General features: G+C 39.4%; 1 protein-coding gene across 3 annotated transcripts in view; it reads left to right on the top strand.

Annotated features, from left to right (window-relative positions):
• zbtb16a (zinc finger and BTB domain containing 16a) overlaps nt 1–25,759 on the top strand; it is a 112,886-nt gene that overhangs the window by 58,392 nt on the left and 28,735 nt on the right. For all 3 annotated transcript variants that reach the window (XM_079846809.1, XM_079846807.1, XM_079846808.1), the window contains exon 4: nt 10,167–10,253. In XM_079846809.1, coding sequence (XP_079702935.1) covers nt 10,167–10,253 — 87 coding nt within the window. The remainder of the gene's footprint in view (nt 1–10,166; nt 10,254–25,759) is intronic.

Raw genomic sequence — 25,759 nt, 5'->3', positions numbered from 1 at the left:
AGTTGACGTTTGTGTAGAAAAGAAGTTTATGGAAGTAACTTTTTCCTCTTTTTTCTTCTGCCATCACCCTCTTTCTCTTCCCCTTTATTTTTTTTTTAAATCAAGGATGGTTCCTGCTGTCTTAAAATTATTAAAAATCTTGTGACATAATGGAAAGAGAAATCAGGGCCAGCTGGTGTCATTTGGCATGCTGAGCTAATGGTCGTTTATTCATGAAACAAAATACGCCACAAAGTTTGCAATTGGATTGTTTTCCAGTCTTGAATCTGAAGCTGATTAACTTTTTCTTCGTAGACGAATCCATTTAAATCAAGTGATAAACAAATGTAAATGACTGTCCCTGAGAGCTGTTAAACTCACTGTTTGCTTTTCCTTTTGTTTTTTTCTGTTGGATTTCTTATGTGCACCGCGTTCCGTGCGGTTGTTCCTTTTGGTCCATGTTGGAGTCACTCAAACGTGCCGCCTTAATTGCTGTTCTTTTGAAAAGTAGATTTTTTTGTGTGTGTGTTTTTGGAAAACGTAACACCTCTTGCATGCTGTTAAGTGTGGAATGGTTTAAAAATGACCTGTACTATGTGGTTGCATTCTAGTTGCTGTCCCATAGGTCGTTGTGTAGCCTGTCGCCCCTCCTCCACACTCCTGACCTGGACCTTAATAAACTAGAGAGTGCCTTTGACAATGTGTGACTTGAAAGCAGGAAATAATGGGCACTAAATGTTAAATCTTTACAGGTTATTGACCTGTGGAGCATACATGGGCTCTGTTAACTATGTGCAGCCTGACACTGACTGCCTAGCACTTCTGTACCACTCATTTTACTGTGCTAGCACTTTGCCAGTTACTAGTTAGCATTTCTCACATCGCTGTCACAGCTCAGGACCGCTTTAAGTACTCAAACCAGAATTTAAAATAAGGCCTAGGATTTTTTTTTTTCCCAATTTGATTTCATATCTGCTTTCGTATCTGCCTTGAGACACATTCACTCTCTATTTCACTTTTCACTTTACATGCATTCACTCTCTATTTCACTTTTCACTTGACATCAGTGGGTGTCAATTTTTCACATGATTGACCTTTACATAAAATTGATAATTAACCCACTAAATGCATTTAGTTAGTTTATTTTAGTTTAGTCAATCTACTCATGAACCTCTAGGAATTCTACTAGTGGTCCATGGACCACAGTTTAAAAACCACTGTTAAATTGATATGGACCCATCCAATTATATTTCAGGACCTGGATTCACCCTCCCTGCTCATGAAAGGCAAATAAGGAAAGAGCAGAACCGGCCTCCCACTGCTCTGCGCGCAGCAGTAAAGGCATTTACAGCACTGTAAAGACGGCTCAATTGTCGCATCCAGCGGTTGGTTGAAGTTTCGGTGGTCGTTTGGGGAAAGGGTTCACCGCATGGTCAGGCTCTCAGGTTCTCCTGTGATAAATAAAATAGGGCTGGAGGTATCGCTCTGTTTTCAGCCAACCTCACAGGTATTGATCAGGCAGCAGAGCAAAGGCAGATCATTTCTTGTCCTTTCTTTCTCGGTGTGCATGCTAACTTTTTATGTAACACCTTTTTTATTATTTACTTCTTTCACATTTACAGATTTTCAAAATTGACTTGTCTCTGGGTTGCATGAACATTTAGTTGAGTAATGCAGTTTTAAAACATGCAACTTTCATGGCACGAGATGCTTAAAAACAGCCAGATATGTCTGTCTCCATGCGTATGACCTAGTCATCTATCATGACCCATCCCTACTCTTTACCTTTATAATATGCTTGGTTAGTTGTTGTATAGTCAAGTCAAGTCATCTTCATTTATATAGCGCTTTTAACTATGTAGATTGTTCCAAATCGGCTTTACAGAGATACAAGGATAGTTTAAAGTAACAGAGATTGTTTTGGGTTTATAGCAGTTCTTGAATAAAGTTATTTTCCAGCTAAAGTTAATTTGATTGATTCATTTCGGTCGCAACGATCATTAGTTATTAACTTAGGGGGCCGCTAATACAACACTGTTTTAACAGGAAACTCTACACAGACTTTAACGCGAAACCTGTGAGAACGCTGATGGCGTGCACATGCGTATTATGAGTTCAGTCTATTGGTATGCGCGTTTGAATATATGTGTAATTCCCTACAAACCAAGCCTTAAATAACTACTTGCCTGGCCTTAACATTTTGATACAGAATTGAATCACTTCGGGGTAGATACGCGAACCGAATTTTCCCGACAACGCTTTATCTGTAGAGTAGTAAAGGGATCCTCCATAAGGAGAAACTAGTTGGCACTTTAGCACCCCGCTATGACATCGGGTCCAGGCGCAGGTCCTTCAGCAGATCTGGATACAGCCTGGATCCGGCAGGCTGCAGGAAAACCTCGAGATAAACAAAAACACTAAAATTAGCGTAGATGCCATTCTTCTTATAATGTAACAAGTACATCAGGATTTATGGGAAGTGTTCTCGGTTCCTGAATACATGATGTAATAGCAATTTATGATAAGGTTTGATGAATTAGTTAATGCAATAGATGTCATGAACTGAAAATAAACAAATTTTACATCATTAATCTAGATAAATGTTATAATATTATAGTAAATAGTATAATATAGTAAAATAGTAAATCATTTTATTATAGTAATAGTAAATATAAATATAAAATTTTTCATTGTTAATGGTTATAGTATTTGTTGGTTAAATATACAATGAGAAATGTTAATGTATTATGCAATACTGTTTTAAAAGTTTGCAGTGAGTGTTTTTTATAGAAATTCATACTTTTATTCAGCAAGGATGCAACAAATTAATCAAAAAGGACAATAAAGATGTGTAATGTTACAAATGATTACTATTTCAAAATATAGCTGCAAGCAGCAATTATCGGGGCCAAAGCGCAAGAAGACGATAAGACATGCCAACATGGCTGGGAGTGTCAGACCAACTGCAGCAAGGAGCAACTTGAAATGCATAATTTTTTGTCGGCATTGTCTGAAGATGATCTGGTTACATTTTCGTGAAAATTAGGAAAAAAGTAATTTTTCGAAAAAAGTAGGTTTTTCAAAAAATTCAAAATGGCGGATAGATTTTCATGACGAAAAATGACGTATAGGTTGTAAACGAATTGTCTTTAGCCAAGGAATTAGAGGAAACAAGCTTTTTGTTTTTAGCCTTTATGGTTCAAAAGTTATTAGCATAAACATGAGTGAAGCTTTGGACAGTTGGTGGCGCTAGAGGGATTGAGTGATTTGGAGGGATTTGGAGACTCCAAATTTGCTCTGGTGACTTTTCAGACTGTCCTCTATCAGTGTGCCAAATTTCATAACTTTCCCGCAAGCGGTTCTATGGGCTGCCATAGACTGCCATACGGAAGAAGAAGAATAAGAACGCTAACAATTTCAAGAGGTGCCTACGCACTTTCAGTGCTTGACCCCTAATAAATGCTGTTCTTTTGGACTTTCTATTCATCAAAGAATCCTTAGTTATCACAGTTTCCACATGAAAAAGGTATTAAAATGGAAAACAGTTATTTTAAATTGTATTCGTTTTTAACTATATTACAGTTTTTATTGTATTTTTTTATCAAATAAGTGCAGCCTTGGTGACCTTGGAGACACTTCTTTCAAAAACACTAAAAAATATTACCGACCCAAAATGTTTAAACGGTAGTGTAATGTGGAATTAACATCAAACTAGATTAATCGGTACTATAAAATTGTTCTTCATTATTAGCTCATGATACCAAATGCATTAAAGGTTTAGTTCACCCAAAAATGAAATTTCTTTCATTAATTACTCGCCCACATTTCGTTCCAAACCCACAAGACCTTCGTTCATCTTCCGAACACAAATTAAGATATTTTTGATGAACGCCTGGCGCAACTTCACTTAGGGCGTGTCCGACTTTATTCAACAACAATTTCTTCTCGTCCGTGTCAGTCTCTGATGCTGTTCACTTAGTAAACACAGTGCAGCGCTTCCGGTTTCTACAATTGAACCACTGTAGTCACGTGGACTATTTTAACGATGTGTTTACTACCTTTCTGAGCTTTGAAAGTGGTAATAATGTTGCAATCTATGGAGGGGTAAGAAAGCTCTTGGATTTCATCAAAAATATCTTCATTTGTGTTGTGAAGATGAACGAATGGCATACGGGTTTGGAACAACATGAGGGTGAGTAATTAATGACAGAATGTTAACGAATTAAAGGTACAATATCTAAGAATTTTGCATTAAAATATCCCATAATCTCAAGGCCAGTGTTATATATTTTGTTAAGTTGATTACTTACAATATCCAAAATGTTTCCAACTATTTTTAATTCGTAAGAAAACTGCTATTTTAACCAAGGAAACGGGGCGTTAGAGCAGGGGGGAGCTGGGAGTCGCCAGTCAATTGCGTCATATCCGCGTTACCCTTGGTTTTCGCTTGTACTGCGTGGAGTCCTGGACAAATGCGGAAGTTGTAGTTGTAGCGTCTATCAAGCAACACACGTTAGCTTGTTTCTTGCAGTCGTTATGGAACACAATTATTCTTTACCGATTGCAGCTGGTTCTGTCGACAAAGCATGCTTAATTTTATATTTTCCAAATGTAGCATTCGGTAATAGTTATGTTTATGTAAGGGAAGTATTATTGCTTTAGGTTTGTGTTTAGTTTATTGACATTGTTTATCACGTCTGGTGTTTATGGCCATGTAAATAAATATAGCATGTGTTATACATAAAGATTAATCAATATTTTGGCAAATGATGTGGGTATGTTCGAATGTACTTTTACAACAATTGTTTAGAACACGTAAAACTGCGCCGCGTTATCACAACAATGAATTCGACATACAGTAACATCTATGACAACCAATTTAGTATTAAACATTACTTTTCTTGCGGTTAATTCATTTGAATGAAACAAAAGTGTGATGAGGTTCAAGAGTCAGGAAGGAAGAAGACAGGGGTCGGCGTGACTGGGACTCGTACTTTATTAAAATAAAGCAAAACAAACAAAAGTCGTGCACAACGCGCATTCACCGTGGCAACCGCGACGGCACAAAACAGTTCAAAAATGAGAGCTCGGATCCACCGGTTTTCTTTCTCTGCGTCCAAGTCTCTCTCTCGTTCCAGCGCGGCTTATAAGCGGTCTCTCCACGCGGATCACAGCAATAAGACACAGGTGTTCGTCATTTGCACTTGACCTACTTGCGTCCCGCTCGTCTCTTCTCTCTCCCATTACAGACCGCGCTGAACCACGCCCCCCTCGCCACAAAAAGCATGTCATTATAAACATAGAACTTAGCCTCATCCATGAACATGATTTTTCGATTCCCGTCTGACTGATTTACATCCACGGTGGAGTTGAAAACGACAGTTCCCATCATTCCACGCTCCTTCACATCGTCATCAAGCTATGCCGTTGTTGTTGTTTGGAATGTAGCGCCCACTAGCGGCAAAAAATTATTCCATATTGTACCTTTAAACCTTATTTTTAAAGTGTTTCCAAAGTAATTAATAACCAGGCTTGGACTTGACTCCATATCATGTACTGTATACTTGCCAACAACACCTTGTATATGTGCTGGCATCAATGCAGTTGGCAGCAATTCTGAGAATCCCACCTCAGTTTTGGTGGCAGTTTAAATAGAGGCAAATCATGGTGAGATGCTAGAGGCTCCACTCATTTCCTGCCACTTCACACCAGGCTAACCCTACAGGTTCCTCCCCAGCCCAGCTCCTGTTTCCTCCACTTCTAAAAGCCCTTTGTCCTCTAACTATACCATTGGGAAAGCTGCCCAGAGTCATAATTTAAGGGAACATGGCCTGAAGAAAAAAAAATAGAGGCGAGAAAGGAAGAGGAAAACACGTGGAACCTTTCACCTTTTGTTGCAGTGGAAGGGTTAGCCTGCTGCACACCAGGGTCATACACAGGCATTATCCTGTTGCTGATATTTGTTTTGTTTCTGCATGTGGATTGGACGGCATGTGTTCAAGAGTCCCACACACTGCATAGGCATCCGTCTGCATGTTACTAATAGGTCTCCAGCTTGTATGTGTATGTGCATCTTTGTGAACTGAAATGCCCTGAGTATATCTGGGGCTAGACAGCTGAAATGACTGTGTTGTACATTGAGCGAGAGAAACGAGCTGGACTGAGTGTGACCTGCCGGCCAGATAAATTGGTCTACTGGCAAAATGGATTAAGAGCTTTAATGCAGGCTAAAAAACAAGTGAATGAATGTGCAACACTGTGCTCATTTTGAGCAGATAAATTTAGAAGCGTCTTTGATGTGAAAGTGTGTCACAAGTCAAGTCAATATTTGTCTGCTTTGGTCTGTCCCGAGACGTCCTCTGTCTGCGCACCAGACCGTGAAGCTATCAGAAGAAGCCTAGATATCCTCAGTGTTTATCTCCTTTGCTATTCTTTCTGTTCTCTGTGAAGGCTATATAAATATTAACCAGCTGACTTCTCTTCATTTTCTGAGCGTAATCTACTGTATAGTATCTGGAAATTAAATCTGTGCTGCTCTATTTCTCGAGCTGTGTGTCTGTGTAAACGGTTACAGAAAAAAAGGGAAAATCTAGATCTGTTAGTGAAAATCAGTGCATCTATATGTAATTTCGTCAGATATCGTCACGTGAGATGACCCTAGTTAATCACATTTTAAAGTGTCTTTTGTTTGCAAATAACAAGGCATCAAAGCTTTGGTCCAGTGCAACACACAATGACTTATGAATGGTTATTTTTAATGATTCAATTTAAACAATTCATTAAACATACTTCCAATGAAGTTAGTGGTTTGAATCAGACTCATTTGCTCTGTGAATCGTTCAGAGCCTTTACTGAGTTCTCAACGGACTCCTTTACTGAACTGTGAACCATTTTTCAATTATGTCTGATTGAAAATGAACACAGAGCCATTACTGTTATGTGTACAATTAGATTTGTCAGACTGAACATAAGACTAAACATAACATAAAACATAAAATTCATCAAATTTGTTACAATAAAATTTGCAATAAAATATTAGACTTTGTTCATCAGTTTAAAAAAAAAATGTATACACTAGTACTTGTCTCCTGCAATGCTTTTACAAATACCAGCTGATCTAACAATGTTTTTTGGTGTGTGTGTGTGTGTGTGTCTGTGTGTGCATATAGGTACATGTAAACACTCAATCCCTGCAATAGATTTTGATAAACAACAGCGCTTCTGAACAACCATCCATATCAAGCGATTCTGTACTTTGGCAACTAAAAAAGTCAGTTGGCCCCGAAATGCTTAATTTTAAGAGCCAGTGGCTCACCTGACAACGCTATACAAATATACTCATCCATGCGTCTACGCCGGCATGCTTGCATGAACGTGTGCATTTTTAAAAGGGGAATCTGGCAGTCTCCCAGCATTTTTGTCTTGGTTGATAAAAAAAAAATTGCTCTGCCTGCGGTACACATCTAGTCGTGAGGGAACACACAGTTCCTGGCTGTCCTTTCCAATTGGCAGTCTCCGTACTGTTCTGTGACTGATAAGAGGACAGTGTAAATAAAACTGTACAGCACAGCTCGTTACCGCTAAAGGAAAGGGAGAGCACACTGTCTGTACTCATTGTTCTGACGGCACTGTTTTTCCTTTTTATATGGATTTTTTTAGCTCTTTTTTTTACGTAGTGTGCTGTCTTATATAACGCGTTTGTGTAGGCTCACCGAACAGCAAGGGTATTTTTATTTTTTTTGTTTGTGCTGTATTTGTCTACTCATGTTCCTGCTTCCAAGCGACAAGGGGGGGGGGGCGTCTGATCAGAGTGTGTGATGAGAATCCACCTTTATAGCATTAGACAATGTGCTTGTTCACAGGTCTTTCCATTACAGCTGTGCTCTAGTATCACTCTCTTCAGGGACTCATCAACAAAGGCAGCACGGCCCCACTGCTGGGTAATCTGAAGCTGGATGTTTGCCGCAGCTCCCGTAAAAAAGGCTCTGGTTGCACTCGCTTCATTTTATTCATGTGCACGGCCGATGCAAACAAGACTGATCGACGCGGCGTCCTCCTCGGAAACAGTGAATCCCAGTTTCAGTTGTGCAATACGTTCAGAGAAGGGAAGTGAAAAAGGAACGGGGCCCTTGGCACGTGGCACCTCTCCTCCACTTGTTGGGAGCCTCGGTTGTGTAAGGACCCATTATGTCAGGTTCGGCATCGCTGTGGCAACTTCAAGAGAAGGAGGGAGGAAGTGGGAGTTGCTAGAGAGCGATTTCTCTTTTTTTTGTTTGTTGTTTCTTTTTTTTGCTGGAGAGGCAGTTATTTCTAGCTCTTCCTCTCTCTTTTTGGCTTTGGTGGGAAGGGGTTTAAAAGTGGGGTATGATTGCTGCCAAATTTGAGGAAGGTGTTTTTTCTTAACACATTTTTTCTCTTTTTTTCTTTCTGTCATGCTTAACAAGAAAGTCGCTATTGAAGGGAGAGGCTAGAATTTATTACTTTAATTCCATGACTTTTGCCGGGCCTGGAAGCAGGCTCCTGCTGGGTGGCTGGATGTTGTCACCCCCTGTGAGATAATGACCTGCTTCAATAAGCTGTCGTTTATGTTGTGGGGTGGGTTGTAGGGTCTGGCTTCTCCCTCTCTGCCACTTAAGGTGGTGATCAATGTCCCGCTGGTCCTCTATCTCAAGCTACTTTAGTTATTGGACCTTCCTGCTTTGTGGCCAAATGTCAATCTGTCTGTCTGTCTGGTGTTCTGTCTGTGTCTGTCTGTCTGTTCCATCTGTATTTTCTGTCTGTCTGTCTGGCATTCTGTCTGTCTGGTGTTCTGTCTGTCTGGCGGTCTGTCTGTCTGGCGTACGTTCTGTCTGTCTGGCGTTCTGTCTGTCTGTTTGTCATATTGTTTGTCTGTCTGACTGGCTTTCTGTCTGTCTGTCTGTCTGTCTGGCTTTCTGTCTGTCTGTTGTTCTGTCTGGCTTTCTGTCTGTCTGTTGTTCTGTCTGGCTTTCTGTCTGTCTGGTGTTCTGTCTGTCTGTCTGTTGTTCTGTCTGGCTTTCTGTCTGTCTGGTGTTCTGTCTGTCTGTCTGTTGTTCTGTCTGGCTTTCTGTCTGTCTGGTGTTCTGTCTGTCTGGCGTTCGGTCTGTCTGTCTGTCTGTCTGGCTTGTTGTCTGTCTGTCTGTCTGGCTTTCTTTCTGTCTGTCTGGCTTTCTGTCTGTCTTTCTGGCTTCTTCTTGAATTCAAAATTAAACTTATATTGTCTCTAAACATTCAATTGACTCAACTCTTATTGCAGAAGGCCAGATACAGTATTTCATGGTTGATGCGTTAAATTGAGTTTGAATACACCAAAGAAACAGGTTCTGAGGTTTGTCTTTCACAGTTCCACTATATGTGCAACATTTAGTGGCATGATGTGACCACAGGTACTGTAATAGTGGTGTTTGATTTCTTTAGCCATTTAAGAGGAACTTGCTTGTGCCACATGTAAAAGTTTATTGCTGAGTGGCATCATCTAGAGGAGAAAAAATAACTTCCCTACTGACTGAGAGTACAGTACGTTTTGTAACTTTACAGTGGTTGCGAAATGGACTTTGGCTAGCTTTTTTTATCTGAGCTATGACTTCCTGTTGTGCCTGTGAAGATGGTAAGACACAACAACGAGTGCTGACAGCTCTGTTAAAAATTTAAAAAACTCCCATTTGATTGAGCAGATAAACTGTGTAAATGTCAATGCAATACAGTGTTTCGTCTTAATTCTGATTTATAGATCAGATGGTATATTAACATCCTGTTGTCTTGCAGTTCCTCCTTGTGTCCTGTTGCAACATCAGATCTTGCTATGCAGATGTCAAATGCATGTCTTCTTGTTTTTATTTTCTATTTTGAATTGTTTGACAACGTTTGTGTGATTTTTACTGAAAGAGTGCCTTGAATGCTAAATCCCTGTTATGATGCATTGCTTAAAATGCACAGTGCACACAAAATCAGCGTCTGGCATATGTATCCTCCAAAACACATTGTAAACACTGTGTTTTTGCCAGCAAGTTTTATTGAAGCGAATCCAGCAGACTTCTAACTCACAGGCACTGAATCATTTCAACTATTCCTGGGGATCAAATAAGAGCTATGACACCATGCAGCACTTGAGGACCCCCAGAAGGATGTAGATTGAATAACTTATGCGTTTGTTTTTTTCTTTCTTGTAGCTGGTGAGAAAGCCATCGTCTGTGACCAGTGTGGAGCTCAGTTCCAGAAGGAAGATGCTCTAGAGGCCCACCGGCAGATCCACACAGGTGCAACACAAACACCAATCCACACTGCACACATCAAACACACTCAAACGTAGGGCTGGACCCGAATATTCGTTCGGTGGGTTGGTATTCGATTTGAAAATTTGACATTCGAATATTCGTTTTTTTTGTGTTTTTTTTGCACACCTGGGATCCCCCGCGAAACGGTTCTCATTTGCGCTTGAATAAGGCCGGCGACACACTGGCTGCGTGGCATGTCCGTTTTTATTTCGGCTCCATGTTAACAGGTTGGAGTTTGCACACTGTCTGCGTGAGACATGCGTCTCAGGCGCGGCTCGAGCCACGCGGAAAACGCGTGCATGCTAGAAATAGAACCGACGCGTACCAGCAATGTTCCAGCAACGGGAGTGTTCTCTGGCTAGAGCGCAGAACAGCAGAGTTTGTATGGACCGAAGTGCATGCCTGAGCTTGTGTTTTGGGTTAAGCTGCATTGCTTTGACATTGTGGAAAATAGAATAATAGAAACAAAATGTATTAGGCTTTTTACCCGTTATTATCAATCTAAATTAATCTCATTTTTAATTTAACTTAATTTGGTTTTTCTTTATTTAAATTTCGTTTTTCTTTAGGCTATTTAAATTAATTTTTTTCTTTATTTAAATTTCGTTTTTCTTTATTTATTTAAATAAATTTATTTATTTATTTATTTAAATTTCGTTTTTCTTTATTTAAATTTCGTTTTTCTTTATTTAAATCTACCCGTTACTGTGTCAGTAATTTGTTAGTCAGAAAAATATTAGACTACCTTAAAAGTATTGCTTAATTTAACAGACCTGTGTGTGTGCGTTTTATATCACTAATGCAGTGTCCGTTCTCGGAGCATAGCCCTGCCCGAGGTGCGCCGCTTCCCGCTCGCGCTGTTCTGTAGTTTACTAAAAGTTTATTAATTCTGAATGTGTCGCGTCTCGCGTGTCCATCTATATTGCACCAAATCCGACACTGCATGCACTCCCTTGTGAAGTCGATTGGATGAACGATTCTCAAAATAATAAAAATGCAAACGGACATACAGACACATAGAGATTCCTGCCTTTATTAGAGAGAAGAATATGTTCAGCCCCCTCTCTCAGAAGCTTCGAATATTCGATGTTCATTACTACCGAAGCTTCGAAGCTCAAAAAATGGTATTCGAACCAGCCCTACTCAAACGTGCGCTCTGCTACTGTATGTGGAAGTTTGTCTTTGAGGGCTCACATCCTTTGAAAGACATTTGCATTTAATTAGAGAAATGAAAGAAATTATTACGGTGCCTAAATTTCTAGCTTTTCTAGCCTAAATGCATGCCTTGGATTTGCATAAAAAAGGACGCAGCATCTGACCACTTGGTGGCGCTATAACAGGAAAAAAAACGTCAAAATGGCTCTAACCACTTCACCGTTCGTCCGATTGACTTGAAAATCGGCTTGCGATGTCTTTGTCCGTGGTTCCATGACAGTCTATGCAGACACTGACGTATCTAAAAAGAAAACATGTCCGCCGTTGGCCAATGAAGTTCGAGCAGCTATCAGACGAGGTTAACGTAGGGCGATCGGAACCAAACTCGCTCGGCCCTGGAGGCCTGTGAGAAATTCGAAAGAAATCGGCCACCAGGTTGCGTATCGCACGATTTTTTGCACATGCCCACGACATTCATATCGCATGGTAGAACTCCTCATTCTTAGCTACTTTGCCTCTAGGACCGCCACTGTCCGTCAAATCGTTCGTTAAATATTGGAGATTTTTTCAAAAACCTACTTTGGCGAACTAGTCCTAGGTTTTTGGCTTAACCTCGCTTAAACCACAACAGCACAATTCTCGGGACTCTCTAGGTCTATAGTTATCTAAAAAATGTTGAACAAGCCAAAAACACTACATTTCCATGATAAATGACCTGAAAGTGCAAAAAGCTGTCTTTTTCATCTCTGATGTACTTAAAATGCTTGATAAAGTTTTTGTAACCAGCAGCTCAAACATCAAGTGCTGAGACCCTATAGTTTTTTTTTTTAATAGGCCTTTATTGGGCCCTTTTTATTAGGGGTTCAAGCGTGCAGCGCTGAAACCCTATTGTTATTGTTAATTTTTCCAAGGATCAGCATTCTCCCCTAAAAGTGATCGGGCAGACCAAACCTTAAGTCGTAGAGACTTGAAACTTTGGTAGCTGGTAGTACTCACACCGCCTACAACATCACCAAGGCCTGCCCCGATCGGCCTGATGGGGGCACTACAGCAGTCAAAAGTACGAAATGGCTCATAACACCTAGACCATTAGGCGCAGTCTTATATCGTTGGAATCCTTGGCTCAAGACGGACAAAATGTATGCCTCGGATTTGCTCGTCCTTCGGCGACAATTTTGAGTAATTTTGGATTTTGTGAAAAACCTACTTTTGCGCACTAGTCCTCGGCTTTTGGCCCGATCGGAACCAAACCAGTGCAGCAAGATTCTCTGGAGTCTGATTGTCAATAATTATCAAGAAAATTTTAAATTTCACTGCACGGTCGCTAGGGGGTGCCAAAATGTTCTATATGTTAGCGGCCATATTTACAAAAATGTAACTCATGAACGGAACTAGATATTTTCACCAAACTCGGGACACGTATGAGCTCAATCTGAGGTCACTGGCGACGATTGGCCACTTGGTGGCGCCAAAAAATATAAAAATGTCTATAACCACCCAACCATTAACACAAATGACTTGAAAATTGGCATGCGCTGTCTTTGTACGAGGTGCCACGATAGTCTATGAGGACATTGGCGTATCTCAAAAAAAATGGCTGCCAATGAAATTTGAGTAGCTATCAGACAAGGTTACCATAGGCTGATCTGAACGAAACTCAGTGAGCATGTTCGACTCTGTAAGAATTTTGAAAGAATTGTTCAGCCCCTAGTTGGCGCTAACTAGTTTTGTGCCTCTGTAATCACGTTGTTTTTCACACATATACATTGCTCCATTGACAAAATAACAGCTTAAAAGTATTGTCAAACTAATAGCTTTCTTTTGTGAAGCAGGTGATGTATTATTAGTTTTATTCATTATAGTAAAACTGTGATTCTACAACATAAGAGCCAGCAGTTTTGTGGCAAACAAAAAAAATATGAAAGATTTAACAAACAGTTTGTGCACAAAAATGATCATCTATGGCATCACTTAGACTCACACAGACATCAAGAAGCAGCATATAGATCTCAGCAATGGTGATAAAAGTATTTGTGCTACAATGAATGATAGGAGTCTGGGCGAGTACCTGTGCTGGTACCCAGCATGCATTGCGACATGAAACTTTTAATGTCACCATCGTTGAGATTCATATGCTGATTCTTGATCTCTGTGTGAGTCAGCATAATACCACAGAGGTTTTTAAATCTGATTTTCACAACAATGGATCTTACAGTATCACATTTCTACTATAATTAATAATACAAAACTAATAATAGATCACCTGTTTAAACAGTGATTAGGCTCTGGATAAGTTCAGTGAATCAAGTCACTAAATTGTGAATTTTATCATCAAAACTCAACCATCAACATCTGATTATAATTTCTTTTGACTTTTGTGCCACAACAAGTGTGTTTTATGAACACACAGTTACAGCAGCCAGAGAAAAACTTGTATTATAAATTCAAGGGTCAAGATCTCCATCATGGTAACTTTAATGAAACAATAAATCATCAACATATAAACCTCTGTTGATTCTCAATAACAACTTCTGTAGACGCTTGACAGAAATAAAGTCAAACTGGATAGTAATAAGTGAAGCTGGTAATGCTGTTTGTGGAGTTGTTTAATCCTCCTCTGCTGAGATCTTGAGAGATTTAACATCCTCTTTTATCTTCAGTTGATTTCATCTAAGGCTGTGAATGAAGTCAGTTGTAGTTTCTGTGTTTCTCTTTTGTCATTTCTCGTTCCTTTTAATGATTTGCTTGTTAGCAGCAGGTGTTCTTCACTAATGCTCAATCATCACTTAATGAATCACTTTAATCACTTAATTTCTTGACTGCAATGTATATCTTCTTTTAGTGACCTCAACTGAAATAACTTCAGAGTACTCATAACTATTGGTTTCTAAAAAATGTTATGAATTAAGGTAATCGGTGTCCTCAATGTTATGAGTTAGCTTAAGTAATTGGATTTGACTTTGTGTGTTATATTGTGAGCTAGCAGTAACTGCAAGCACTCTGAGTTCATTTAAAGTTTGTAATGTCAGTGGTTTTACTCAGTATAGTGAAGTTTCAGTTATATTAAGTATTTGAATGCAGTGAAGTTTAATTGTGTATTAAGAAATATCCTTGTTTTAGTGGACTCAATTAAATAAGTTCAGAGTATTCATAACTATTGTTTTTTTTATCAAATTAATTGAATTGAGGTAATTGGTGTCCTCAAATGTTTTGAGTTAGCTGAACTTGTTGGGTTTTACAGTGTGTGGCTGTAAAGGTTTTTACACCTGTTTAGAATGTATAATGTAAACATTCTTTATTCATATGAAAATACTAAAATATGAAAATCACACACAAACCATCAACCATCTTACTCATGTGTTTATTAGCTTATTTCAAGTGTAGAAATGTTTCTTTGGTTTGTTCTTCACAGAGCACAGGGCAAGGAAATTTACAGGACAGCGTCATGCAAAGGGCAGGATTATGGTTATGTTGACTCACGTTCAATGATTGACAGCTGTAGAGATCAAATGAACGTGCGACGAGTCATAAACTGATGCAAATTAGGAAGAGGAGAGACAGAGCTCACTCTGAACGCTCTTTCAGCTCTTCAGATCGCATAATTCAGTGGGAAATAAATAAAAAGGGTATTCTATATGACAAAATATTTTGCAAACGTGGTAATAAATCAATATTTCTCCAAATATGCACACTTTTGAACTAAGTGCCCTAACGGACGCTGTCTGCATATATGTGAACAAATAAACCGCAGTAGACATGAGTGAATTAATATGAGTGTTGATATTCTATTTCAAATATTATACATTACAGATTGATTATTTTGCAATCCTGACATAAATGAAGAAATGGATGTCACTGCAACCTAGTTTTATCATAAACAGAGGTCAAATATTAAAGCTGGAGTCTTTAATCTTTCTAATGATTAATGACTCAAGTTTGTCCAGATCAAGTAAGAGTGTGATGTTTTAAAATGCAGTGAATGTTTAACAATAATCTGGGGCCATCTGCAATCTTTGCCTATAAAGGGGTTAAATATCTATATCTAAAACACAAAACCACCACACAATAGCAGAGGATAGCACTCATTGGCTCTGCTCTGCTTTGCATTTGAAATCATATTTAAACTTTATAAAATCATTAAAATAACATTACAAATGACTTTGTCAAATTTTAGTTCATTGTATGCATCATATTTTGCAATATCATATTATGATTGCAATGACACCTGAAAATTATATTTTAAATGGGAGTCCTGAAATAAGCATTTATTTAACTATCGTTTATTTCAAATATCTATATCTACAACAAATTGTGTGTGTGTTAGCATGTTTAATGGAGTTAACATGGAAAATGTGCCGTGCTTTAGTGGAGACAAACTGACACTTTTAAAACAGATACATTTAAATGAAAGCTAACTAATGAGTGGTCCTCTGCTGGTTATAATATATATATATTTTTTTTTTAACTACTACTTATTACATTAACTACTTACTAATGTGTTTCTATCATTCATATTTAGAAATTATAAAATCACTATTATAACGTTTACAATCATATTTTATCTAAATCCATCACTTCATATCTATTGAAACATTAGTTTTGACAATTGTGCTACATTATGAGTAATGTGAAACCTGAAAATGGTGTTTTACAGAGGTGTTTTACATCATATAGGCTATTTCAAATATCTGTATCTAAAACAAAATGTGTGCATGTGTGTGTGTAAGCATACTTAGTCTATATTAAGTATTATTGTTTAAGCCTTTCATTCTTTTGTGAATGTGTTTTAGCATATTCTCCATCATGGATATGATATGGTGTCAGGCTGTCAGCCCTACATTTCAGGTTGACCTAGACCTAGACCTTAACAGCATAGTTGGCATGAAGGTCTTAAAAAGCTTGAACCCTGTTAATTGCTGCTTGCAGCTATATTTACAAATGTAATGACATAAATGAATTACAGCTGAGTCCACAATAAGTCCATTGTATCAAATTATCAATTTCAATGTAAGTACATAGTACTTAAAGCCACTTAATATAAAGTGGGACCGGTTTTTTTTTTTTTTTTTTTTTTTTTTAAGATTTAGCTCTCTTTTGGCGAATGTTTTGTCCCCAAACATTTGCCAAGCATGCACAAGCAATGTAATACAGAATGTCAGATTGTAAACCATTTGCGTTCTAGGACAAAAAGTTAGCTGTGTGTGTTTACTTGCAGAACATGGTAAACAATCAGCAACCTTGGTTATTTATAAACGGATAAAGCTTTGAGTCTCGATCATGTGTTTGAAGAGGTGTCCAACTACTTCTTGGGATATGCGGTGACAGATAAACGTTTACTGGAGGAGGTGAAAGGCAAGCCACCAGCTACGGAGTAAAGCTGGCAACCAACCCCAACAATTACGCACGTACATACCTGCTTGTCATTCTATTCATACAAATTATTAATTATGGGAAACAGGGCAGTCGTGGTCAGGCTTGGTTAAATCTTTGTTTACTAGGTGCCTTCAAAACAATGTTGTGGCATGGAAGGAAGACATCTCCGGTTTCCTCCTCTGCTTACATTCTTGGTGGCAACCTGAGTGGGGTATGCGCTGGTGCAGCTGACCCTGATATGATAACCTCTTCTGGGTTGCCGGACACAAGAGCTGTGCTGATACATGTGGCCCTCAGTACACTGCAATGCTATGACTCCTCACTTTCCAGACAGCCCTCGCTATCTGCCCTTGGGAGAATGTTCTAGCTCAAACGTGTCTAGCACTCCACAGCATAACAGTCTGGCTTGCTTAGATCAATTTGAGTATAGAAAGCACCATTAATGCATTACGATACACCCACGAGGCTTTGAACCACCTTTAGGAACTAGGTACTTGAGATTGACATAATTATTGTACAGTCAATAATACAGCTTGTCGACTTAAGCTTTCATACATAAGTGGACATACTGTAGTTAAGCAAAGGTTTTATGGCTGCCAAAATGCCATGAGTTTAAAATTCACACTCTTAATCACTGATATAATAGTCATTTTAAACCCAGTTCATTGTGGCTTCAATAGTTGACTTCCGCAAACACTCTCTATATATGAACAAAGTTGATGTTTTTCATACCTAGACATTGTTACAAAAGATTTCTACAGTATCTCAAATTCTTTTGAACTTTCTGTTCATCAAAGATTCCTGAAAAAAAAAAAAAATAATAAATTATAATCTATCACAGTCTCCAAAAAAATTATAATCAGCACAAATGTTTTCAACATTGATAATAATAAGAAATGTTTCTTGCACACCAAATCAGCATTTTAGAACTAAATACTGGAGTAATGGCAGCTGATTTAGCTTTACCAAATCTGTTCAACAAACAGTTCAAATTTTTCATTTAGGAAATAATTATATCTAAAATCTAGTTAAAATAATAAAGGCAGGTTTTCAACACATTGAATCAGTCAGTCATCAATGTTTTGAATTCATTCATGGACAAGAATGAAACTTACTTAAACTGTCTTTTTTTTTCTTATTAAAAAAACATGGTTATTGTTAGTGCACTATTAGTATTTCAGCATTTTTATCTTCATATTTTAATAAGCAGTATGTTTTAATTGAAATCATTTTTGTACATTTTTCTTTGCTTTTATCGTTGACTAAATCAAAATATCCTTTGTTGACCATTTTCATTTGTAATATCATCAAAATTAACACTGACTATAGCTTTTTTTCCCTACTGAAGTATTGCTATTAAAACATGTCTTTTTTGTTCTTTTTGTGAGATTAGTCTAAAGAGTAAACTTAATTGGCAAATGAATGCGCATTGAAATCATCGATATTCACGGATTTATCACGAATATCCAATATACCGAGCCCAGCTCGGTCCTGTTCTCAGAGCTGGTTGGGTCCACTTTGTGTTATTTGACAGACATGCGTAAAAGGCTTGCCGTGTCCTCACTGACCGGGCCTCCCGAGAGCCTTGACCAATATGGGGGCCATTGTAAATAGGGGTTAAACAGGGCTAACGATCAGAGAAAGGAATACCAGTGGAAAAGCCTGGCTAAATATAGATTTGGAGTCTGGAGTTTAAAAAAAATGGGCAGTGAAACTTGTCTTCCTGCCAGGGACCTGAACAGCAGTGAGGCCAGCCTCCCCTGTGGCTACCAGGCTTATATTTTAAATGTGCTATAACGCATGGCTAGTTTGATACGCTGGCTTTTTTTCCCACACTCCCTCAATATGCTCACCCATATGCTTCATTTTCACAGCCTAGATAGACTTCAAGTGGGTTATTGGGAGATTTTATGTCATTTGCTTCATGGTTTTTTTCTCCTCCTGAAAACGTCACAGCAGACGTCCACATTTTGCTACACTCCGAGGGTGGCGTAAGGGCCACAACAGAAAATGTTTATATTTCAACTTGTTATCTCCTACTTTTAGCCAGATCTGAGTGACAAAACCTTGAAACGAAGCCAATTCTGATTTTGCTCTGCCGTCCACTTATGCTTATGCTATGCTTACAGTGTTACTTAACAGGCCAAAAACCGCATCTCTGTCCCCACACCATCCCTAGTGGATGTGTAACTCGCAGTTGTGCCCTCTTTATAAATAGTTAACGGCTGTTGGCGTGGTGGTGTTTACGATGGACAAAGTTTTCTTGTCGTTGTAAACATCCAGGTCTCGGTTTTCAAGTTGGCAGCTTGTCTGGCAAAAGGCTGAAGTGCAGGGAGCAGCGGTCATTTCCTGTAACGCTATCAGGAGAAAAGCCCATGAAGTCGACCTGCATGCATGAATGACGAAAGAAAAGCCATTCATGGAAAATCAGATGCCGCAATGATTGAATAACACGCCAATAACAAAACAGCAACAAAATTAGGCACGATGCAATGAGTCCTGACTGATAGGATATTGAATTTGTTTAAATTTGCCTATTAAAGAGAGAAACAGTTTTTTCTCCACCTGCACAGTGTGTCTGTCAGACTATTTTTATATACTTTAATTCAGCAAGGGTACATCGAACAGTGACAGTAAAGACATTTATAAAGTTACAAACGATTTCTATTTCAAATAAAAGCTGTAAACTTAAAGGTGCTCTAAGTGATGTTGGGTGACGTCACTTCTTGTTGACGTTTAAAGTATTGTCAAACAAAACGGAGGCTAGCTAGACCCCCCCCTCCTTCTCCTCCTCGCATAACCCCCCAAATCCTTCTTGTCGGTTATTGGCTGGAACAGTTTATGTTTTGTGGTGCGGGTTAACCCAGTTTGTTTTTCTTGCCGTTTGTGGAGCCTGGGGTGTCTACAGAGACCGCGTTTTTTTACAGTGTGTTCAGGGGACAGACAGCTAGCGGATGGTGAGGAGATGTTTGCTGGATGTGACAAAAAATGTTTGGGCCTAAAAAACGCTTAGAGATGTGACATCGCTTAGAGCACCTTTAAATTCATCAAATAATCCTGAGAAAATGTATCATGGTTTCTACAAAAATATTAAGCACCACACCTGTTTTCCACATTAATAAGAAATGTTAGAATGAATTAGAATTAGAATGATTTTTTTTTTTTTTTTTAAGAATAATTTGACACTGAAGGCTTCAGTAATGGCTGCTGAAAAATCAGCTTAGCCGTCACAAGATTAAATTACATTATTATAATGGAAAATGGTTAAATTGTAGTAATATTTCACAATATTACTGTTTTTACTCTATTTTGATGAATTAAATGCAGCCGTGATGATCATGAGACTTGTCACACAAATACACATTTTTAATGTATGTGAGTGTGTTTGTGTATGTGTGTATAAAAGTCATTGTTGCCAAGTATGTTCAAATATTTTACTTGAGTACTAAAAGATCTAAAATGTAGTTAAAATCTTAGTTAAAAGACCTTTTGTTTAGGCTACTTGTTTGAGTTATAGATGGTCGGCACGATTCCTGCCTCATTCCAGTCTAACACCGCCACTTCAATGGATCCCTTTGTAGGCTCGTCTCATTTCTGTTGATGTCAGAGAAATCAGCTGCTGTGATATGTTGATTGGAAGAAAAAGGGGCCCTTGTATACAGCCTGTAGTATTTTAGACTTATAAATCGTGTTTGTTTCGCCTAATTATTGACATGTTCTATTTATTTAGCATTTAATCGTCCTCTGTGAAGCAAGAACATAGATTGGATAGCATTTGAGTCAACTGAAAAATGGCTCGTAATACATGTATACCTGAACTTTACAGTGTGGCTCTTTGAATGACTCGGATCTGTGTTGATGGCATTCCTTGGCGAGGTGTTTGCCGCCTGTGACGTCAGGGGCTTTTAGACAGTTGGAGAGGTTGGTTAAGGCGCATAAATGGTCGCTCGTGTTTGGTGCCAGGACTCTGAGAGAAAAACAACATCATGTGCTGTTGTTGACGCACAACCCCAGTGCTACTGGAGTCTCAGTTCTGACCTACTTTAAAGGGCAGCCCAATTTGAAGAGACTTCAACTCCACAATCACTTATCTCAAGGGACTGCAATGAAAAATTCACTCATAAATACTGCCAAAGGGGTCTTTGTGTGTTTTTGTGCATTTTAAATAAGGGGTATTGACTTTTACAGAGTGTGAAACGGCATGTCTCTTTTCAATCTGAAGCACTGATATGATATCTAGCCGAGAGATGTGCTTTACCACACACAGCGGTGCTTTATTTGCTGTGACAGTTTGGATGGAAGATTTGAGATGAGGGGGGGGGGGGGGGGGGAAGTGAGTTCCAGCGTTTCTGCAGAAGCTATGAAACTCAGAATTGTGTTTTGACAAAACTATTATCAGGAAACTGACCATGAAGCTCCTGGGTCTTCTCAATCAGATCTCTATCAATGAATCGGTTAGGCTTCCAGGACTTTCCAGCTCAGCGATCCACCTCACAACATCACATCCATTATTAGTTTACTATTCACAGAAGCTGTTAAAGACGGTGGTGTAGTTGTCACCTTCTTTGAACTGGCCGAGCAGCTGACTACATGTAAATCCACATATAATAGCAACGGCTCCCCCTTCCCTCTTGATTTCCTCTGGTCCTTTTTAAGTCTTGTGTTACAGGGAAAATATGCAAACCATTTTGGAGAGAGAACGGTGGATTTGCTCGGTGGGAACACGGCGTGACTCCAGTGAACCAGGCCACAGAGTAAACACTTTCTTCTCTGAAGCCAGAAATAGTTTTGACAGAGCGAGAGAAAGGAATAGAGCAACGCGGCTGTGTTTTGGCACAGTGAGAAAGAGAAAAGAGCGCTTTTTCGGGTTCCCTCGCCCCCCTCCAACACTTTCTCTCCCACATCTGAAAATATCCCCGAATAATATGCCCAAAGGATTCCGCTTCTCAACCCCTCCACAAGCTTGTCACTCTCACAAATGGGGTCGGTGCCACCGGTAAACACAGGTCACGCCATACCCCTCTATTAACTCAATCACACCGCTACTAGTAGAACGGCTGTTAGGCATTTAGTTAATTGTGACGTAATTAACCTGTCAGTGTGCATTAAAGTTGCACAAGCCAATTCATATGAATGTGGGCTGGTTTGAGCGTCCTGTTAAATTTCCACAAAGGCTATTTTGTATGCTCTGGTGCTCCAGAAGTGACCAGAAGCATTATGACCATGAGGGGATGTGTGCCTTTGAGAGTTTTCTTCATCTGGTAGTTGAAACCACATATGTAAATTTTACTTCTCCCAAAATGTTAAAAAGTAAAAGTGTTGAGTGTGTTATAAGCTATATGACATTTTATAGCCAGATATGACAACACTACTGCAACACGCATCACTACAGATGAATATCTGAGTATCTCTTCAGCAAGCCAACGTGAAAACAGCCGCAAATGAAACTGAAAGTCGCTAACGCCTAAAACACAATAATCTTACCAGTGAATGAATAAAATCCAGCTCATATCTGTTGCTTTCGTTGACGTGCATATTTGCATGTAGTGTGGGAGTTGAAGATCAGATTTATATTAGTTTTGTGGAGACACATTTATGTGGCCAAGTGTAAATGGAACCGTTCTAACAAATCAGATCTGACCAGTCAAAAAGCAGATGTGACCAGGTGTAAACAGGTCCTAAAACTATATATATATATCTATATATATATTTATATATAATATGTGTGCATGATGCCTCTGAAAGTTACATTCAGGACAGGGCACTTACAAGAAATACTCTCAGGACGATTGCTTTGATCCAAAAGTGTTTTTCTGTGTTATTTTTTTGTACAGGACAGTGAGCCCTTGCCTGTGTTGTGGTAGTGTTTGTAGGTGAAGGCTGATGGGTTTGGATCGCTCTGAGACAGCATGGCATCAGAAATGCTGTCCATGTGCCGGTCAGCTGCAGCTGATTAAATGACTATTAGCTGTGCCAGACTCTATCCCCATATCTCATTCTACATCCATTACTGAGCAAGCTGTCCCACTCTCAAGCGGAGGACCCATCTGTCCGAGCCCCACTGACCGCCTGCACCCAGCTTGGTTTACTGTAGGCCTTCATTATCCTCATTGCAGTTTGGCCGTAACTTGCTATTATTTGCATTCTAGTCGTGCCTGAATGGTGTGCAAACAAACTTAATTTCCCATCTTTTTTTAGTGACAGCATGAGAATGATCAGATACGTTAAACACATTAAGTTTTTGTTGGATTAGTACAAAATGCACTCATTTTATTTTAACTTTGTAATTGAGATTTCCTCATGAGTAGCAGCTTCCCATGAACACATGATGTCCTCAAAACTGTTTTCCCTTTCCTGTGATATGAAATCTGTCAGCACTACCCTTTGTGTTTAGAGCTCACATGGTAAATAACAGGTGACACGGAGCAGACTTTTAAACCCAAAAATCATTTGACCACCATGTCAATTTAGCTTTTCAAGCTCTATTCAGAGGGCTGTAAGATTTAAACGAAAAGACTGAAAATGATTATCTGAATGTGTTATTTGTGGGATTTTGCCGTTCCAGCAGAGGCAGCGGCTTAGACCCTGTTTGACGCTTAAATCCTTTGAAGTGGTGTGTGTGTCCTTACGCCAGGTCTATTGAACACAAGCTTTTTATTTTTTTTACCCTCCTTTCCCAAAATACAGAGGGCACAAGTGCTTGGACTCTGTATCAGTGACCAAATTAAATCAAGCGCAGAGCGGCCTGGCCTCTCTCCCTTTTTTTTCACAACTAATTTTTTTCCCTAGATAGGATCTAAATGAGTTTTCCAGTGGGTGAGATGCTCAGTTGGCTGATAGATACCATGTGCAGACGTGCAGCCAACACCCAGAAGTAATCATCTGTTGGCAAGAATGTTTAGCCATTAGGTGAAGTATAAATTCCCACAATGAGCTCCACTTTTATCAACTGACTGAGTCGGCGTGAGCGATTTGCTTGGGAACATAGGCCGGTGGCCCTTCTGTGAGGACCCACCGCAGTCGACGGGCGGCACTGAGGGTCACCGTTCCAGCTTAGTAGGTACAGTGGGGGGGAAACAGGGATTTGTAGCATCTCTGCATGACGGCCGCAGCGTGCATTGTTTCTCAGTGGAGATTTGACAGAAAATAGTGATGTCTAAATCCGTCTGGCATGGCGTTGGGGAAAAGAATCTCGACTAGAGAGAGGCTTTGATGCGCATTGTGAGGAGAGACAGCAGCACATGTCCAAAGGAAAATAAAAGTTTTGTGGAGAGATTACGGACTCCTGTAGGCCCGGTGATTCACGTGCTGTAAAAGAAGCCAGCAGGAATCTCCCGATCTTGTCCGCCAAACTCACCCGAGATGGGACGCCCCTGCCCACTACAATGAGACTCATCCTGTGTTGAACAAGCATTACCCGCCTCTGTTCTGAATGCATTGTATCTCAGTGCTAATAACCATTGGTAATTAAATGCTGAGGGCGAGGTAGGATATGAAAAGGAGGTGAAAACAGTGATGTACAAGAATATTCAGCTATGATTAAAGAAAAAAAAAAAAAACGTACACACAGCCCCTTTGTGATTGAGTGTCCCATCTTGAAGTATCCCTGTAATGGATTAACCCCCATCCCACGAGTGGCCTGAATAGACAAGGATTCACTGGAGACGCAACAGAGCTACTCCACAATGGGCCAGTCTTCTTTTGTTCCTTCAGCTTTTCGAGTAAATCCCCCCCCCCCAACCCTGTAATTAGATTTGAGCTGTTTGCAGACATCCCAAAAGTGATCTGTACAAAGCATAAAAAAGTGTAACCTTTAATTTACAGTGCAAATACTTTTCCATTAGCAATGGGGGATTTGGTGGGGTTTGTTCCCCTGAATGGAGAGAGGGAGTGAATGGAGGTGGAAGACACTCTTCTGTTACTTAATTGTGAACTCTGAGATTAGTGTGAACACTTCCAACCTTTCACCCCAAACAAAGGAAGCGATCAGGTCTTGTTGCCTAGTGACACGGTCTTCACACTGGTACAATTTAACCAGTGAGCTGGTTCTCGCTACCTGCGCCTGTGTAATTGATGGAGCAGCGAGTGAATGATTCCATAAAAGCTTTTGCTCTTCGTCTTCATTTCTGGACCTCAAATGCCTCGTTATACAAATACCTTCATATTCTTGGCTGGAGTATTGACCTTCATATCTGCAGTTATGACCATAAAAAAATATGTTTTTCTTTTTCTATATATTAAAAAGATCTATTCCTCTACATGATGGTACTTTTAGATTTTGAATGGCATATAAATCCATAAACTCATTAACTTAACATAAAAAAATATGATTCATTTTTATTTTTATTGGTTTGTAATCTGTATTAGCCAGAAATAACTGAGGTTATGCTATGTGGTTTCTAGTGTGTTTTCGGTGGTTGCTAGGTGAATGCTTGCTTGCTTGCTATGGCCCACCCACAATCTGATATTTTGGTTCCTAGATATGGTCTTTTATTTATTTTACTTGTTAAACTGGCAGCCACATGAAAATCATTTGTATGATTGCTTATATTAAGGTATCAGTTATGTCCGTAGCACACATGATCAAGGTTACGAACCCAGGGCTTAAATTTCAACACGGCATTGCTGGTATTGGGCATAATGTTGAATGTAGGTTGAGTAATTTAATCCACACAGATTATCTGATCAAATCAGTAATTTGAAAACTTTGTGAGATGCAATTTCACAAACAGCGTGAGTGATTCAGCAGTACCTTGTCTTCTCTCTCTATCTCTATCTATCTCTCTCTCTCTCTCTCTCTCTCTCTCTCTCTCTCTCTCTCTCTCTCTCTCTCTCTCTCTCTCTCTCTCTCTCTCTCTCTCTCTCTCTCTCTCTCTCTCTCTCTCTCTCTCAAATGCGCAAATGGCTTCATATCACCACACCACGTCTGCCTTACAAGCGAGCTGCACGCTGCGATACAA

Source organism: Squalius cephalus (assembly GCF_949319135.1).
Source record: "Squalius cephalus genome assembly, chromosome: 17".
Taxonomy (NCBI): Eukaryota; Metazoa; Chordata; class Actinopteri; order Cypriniformes; family Leuciscidae; genus Squalius; species Squalius cephalus.
The sequence above is the reverse complement of the archived record's forward strand: the minus strand, read 5'-3'. Positions and strand labels throughout refer to the sequence as shown.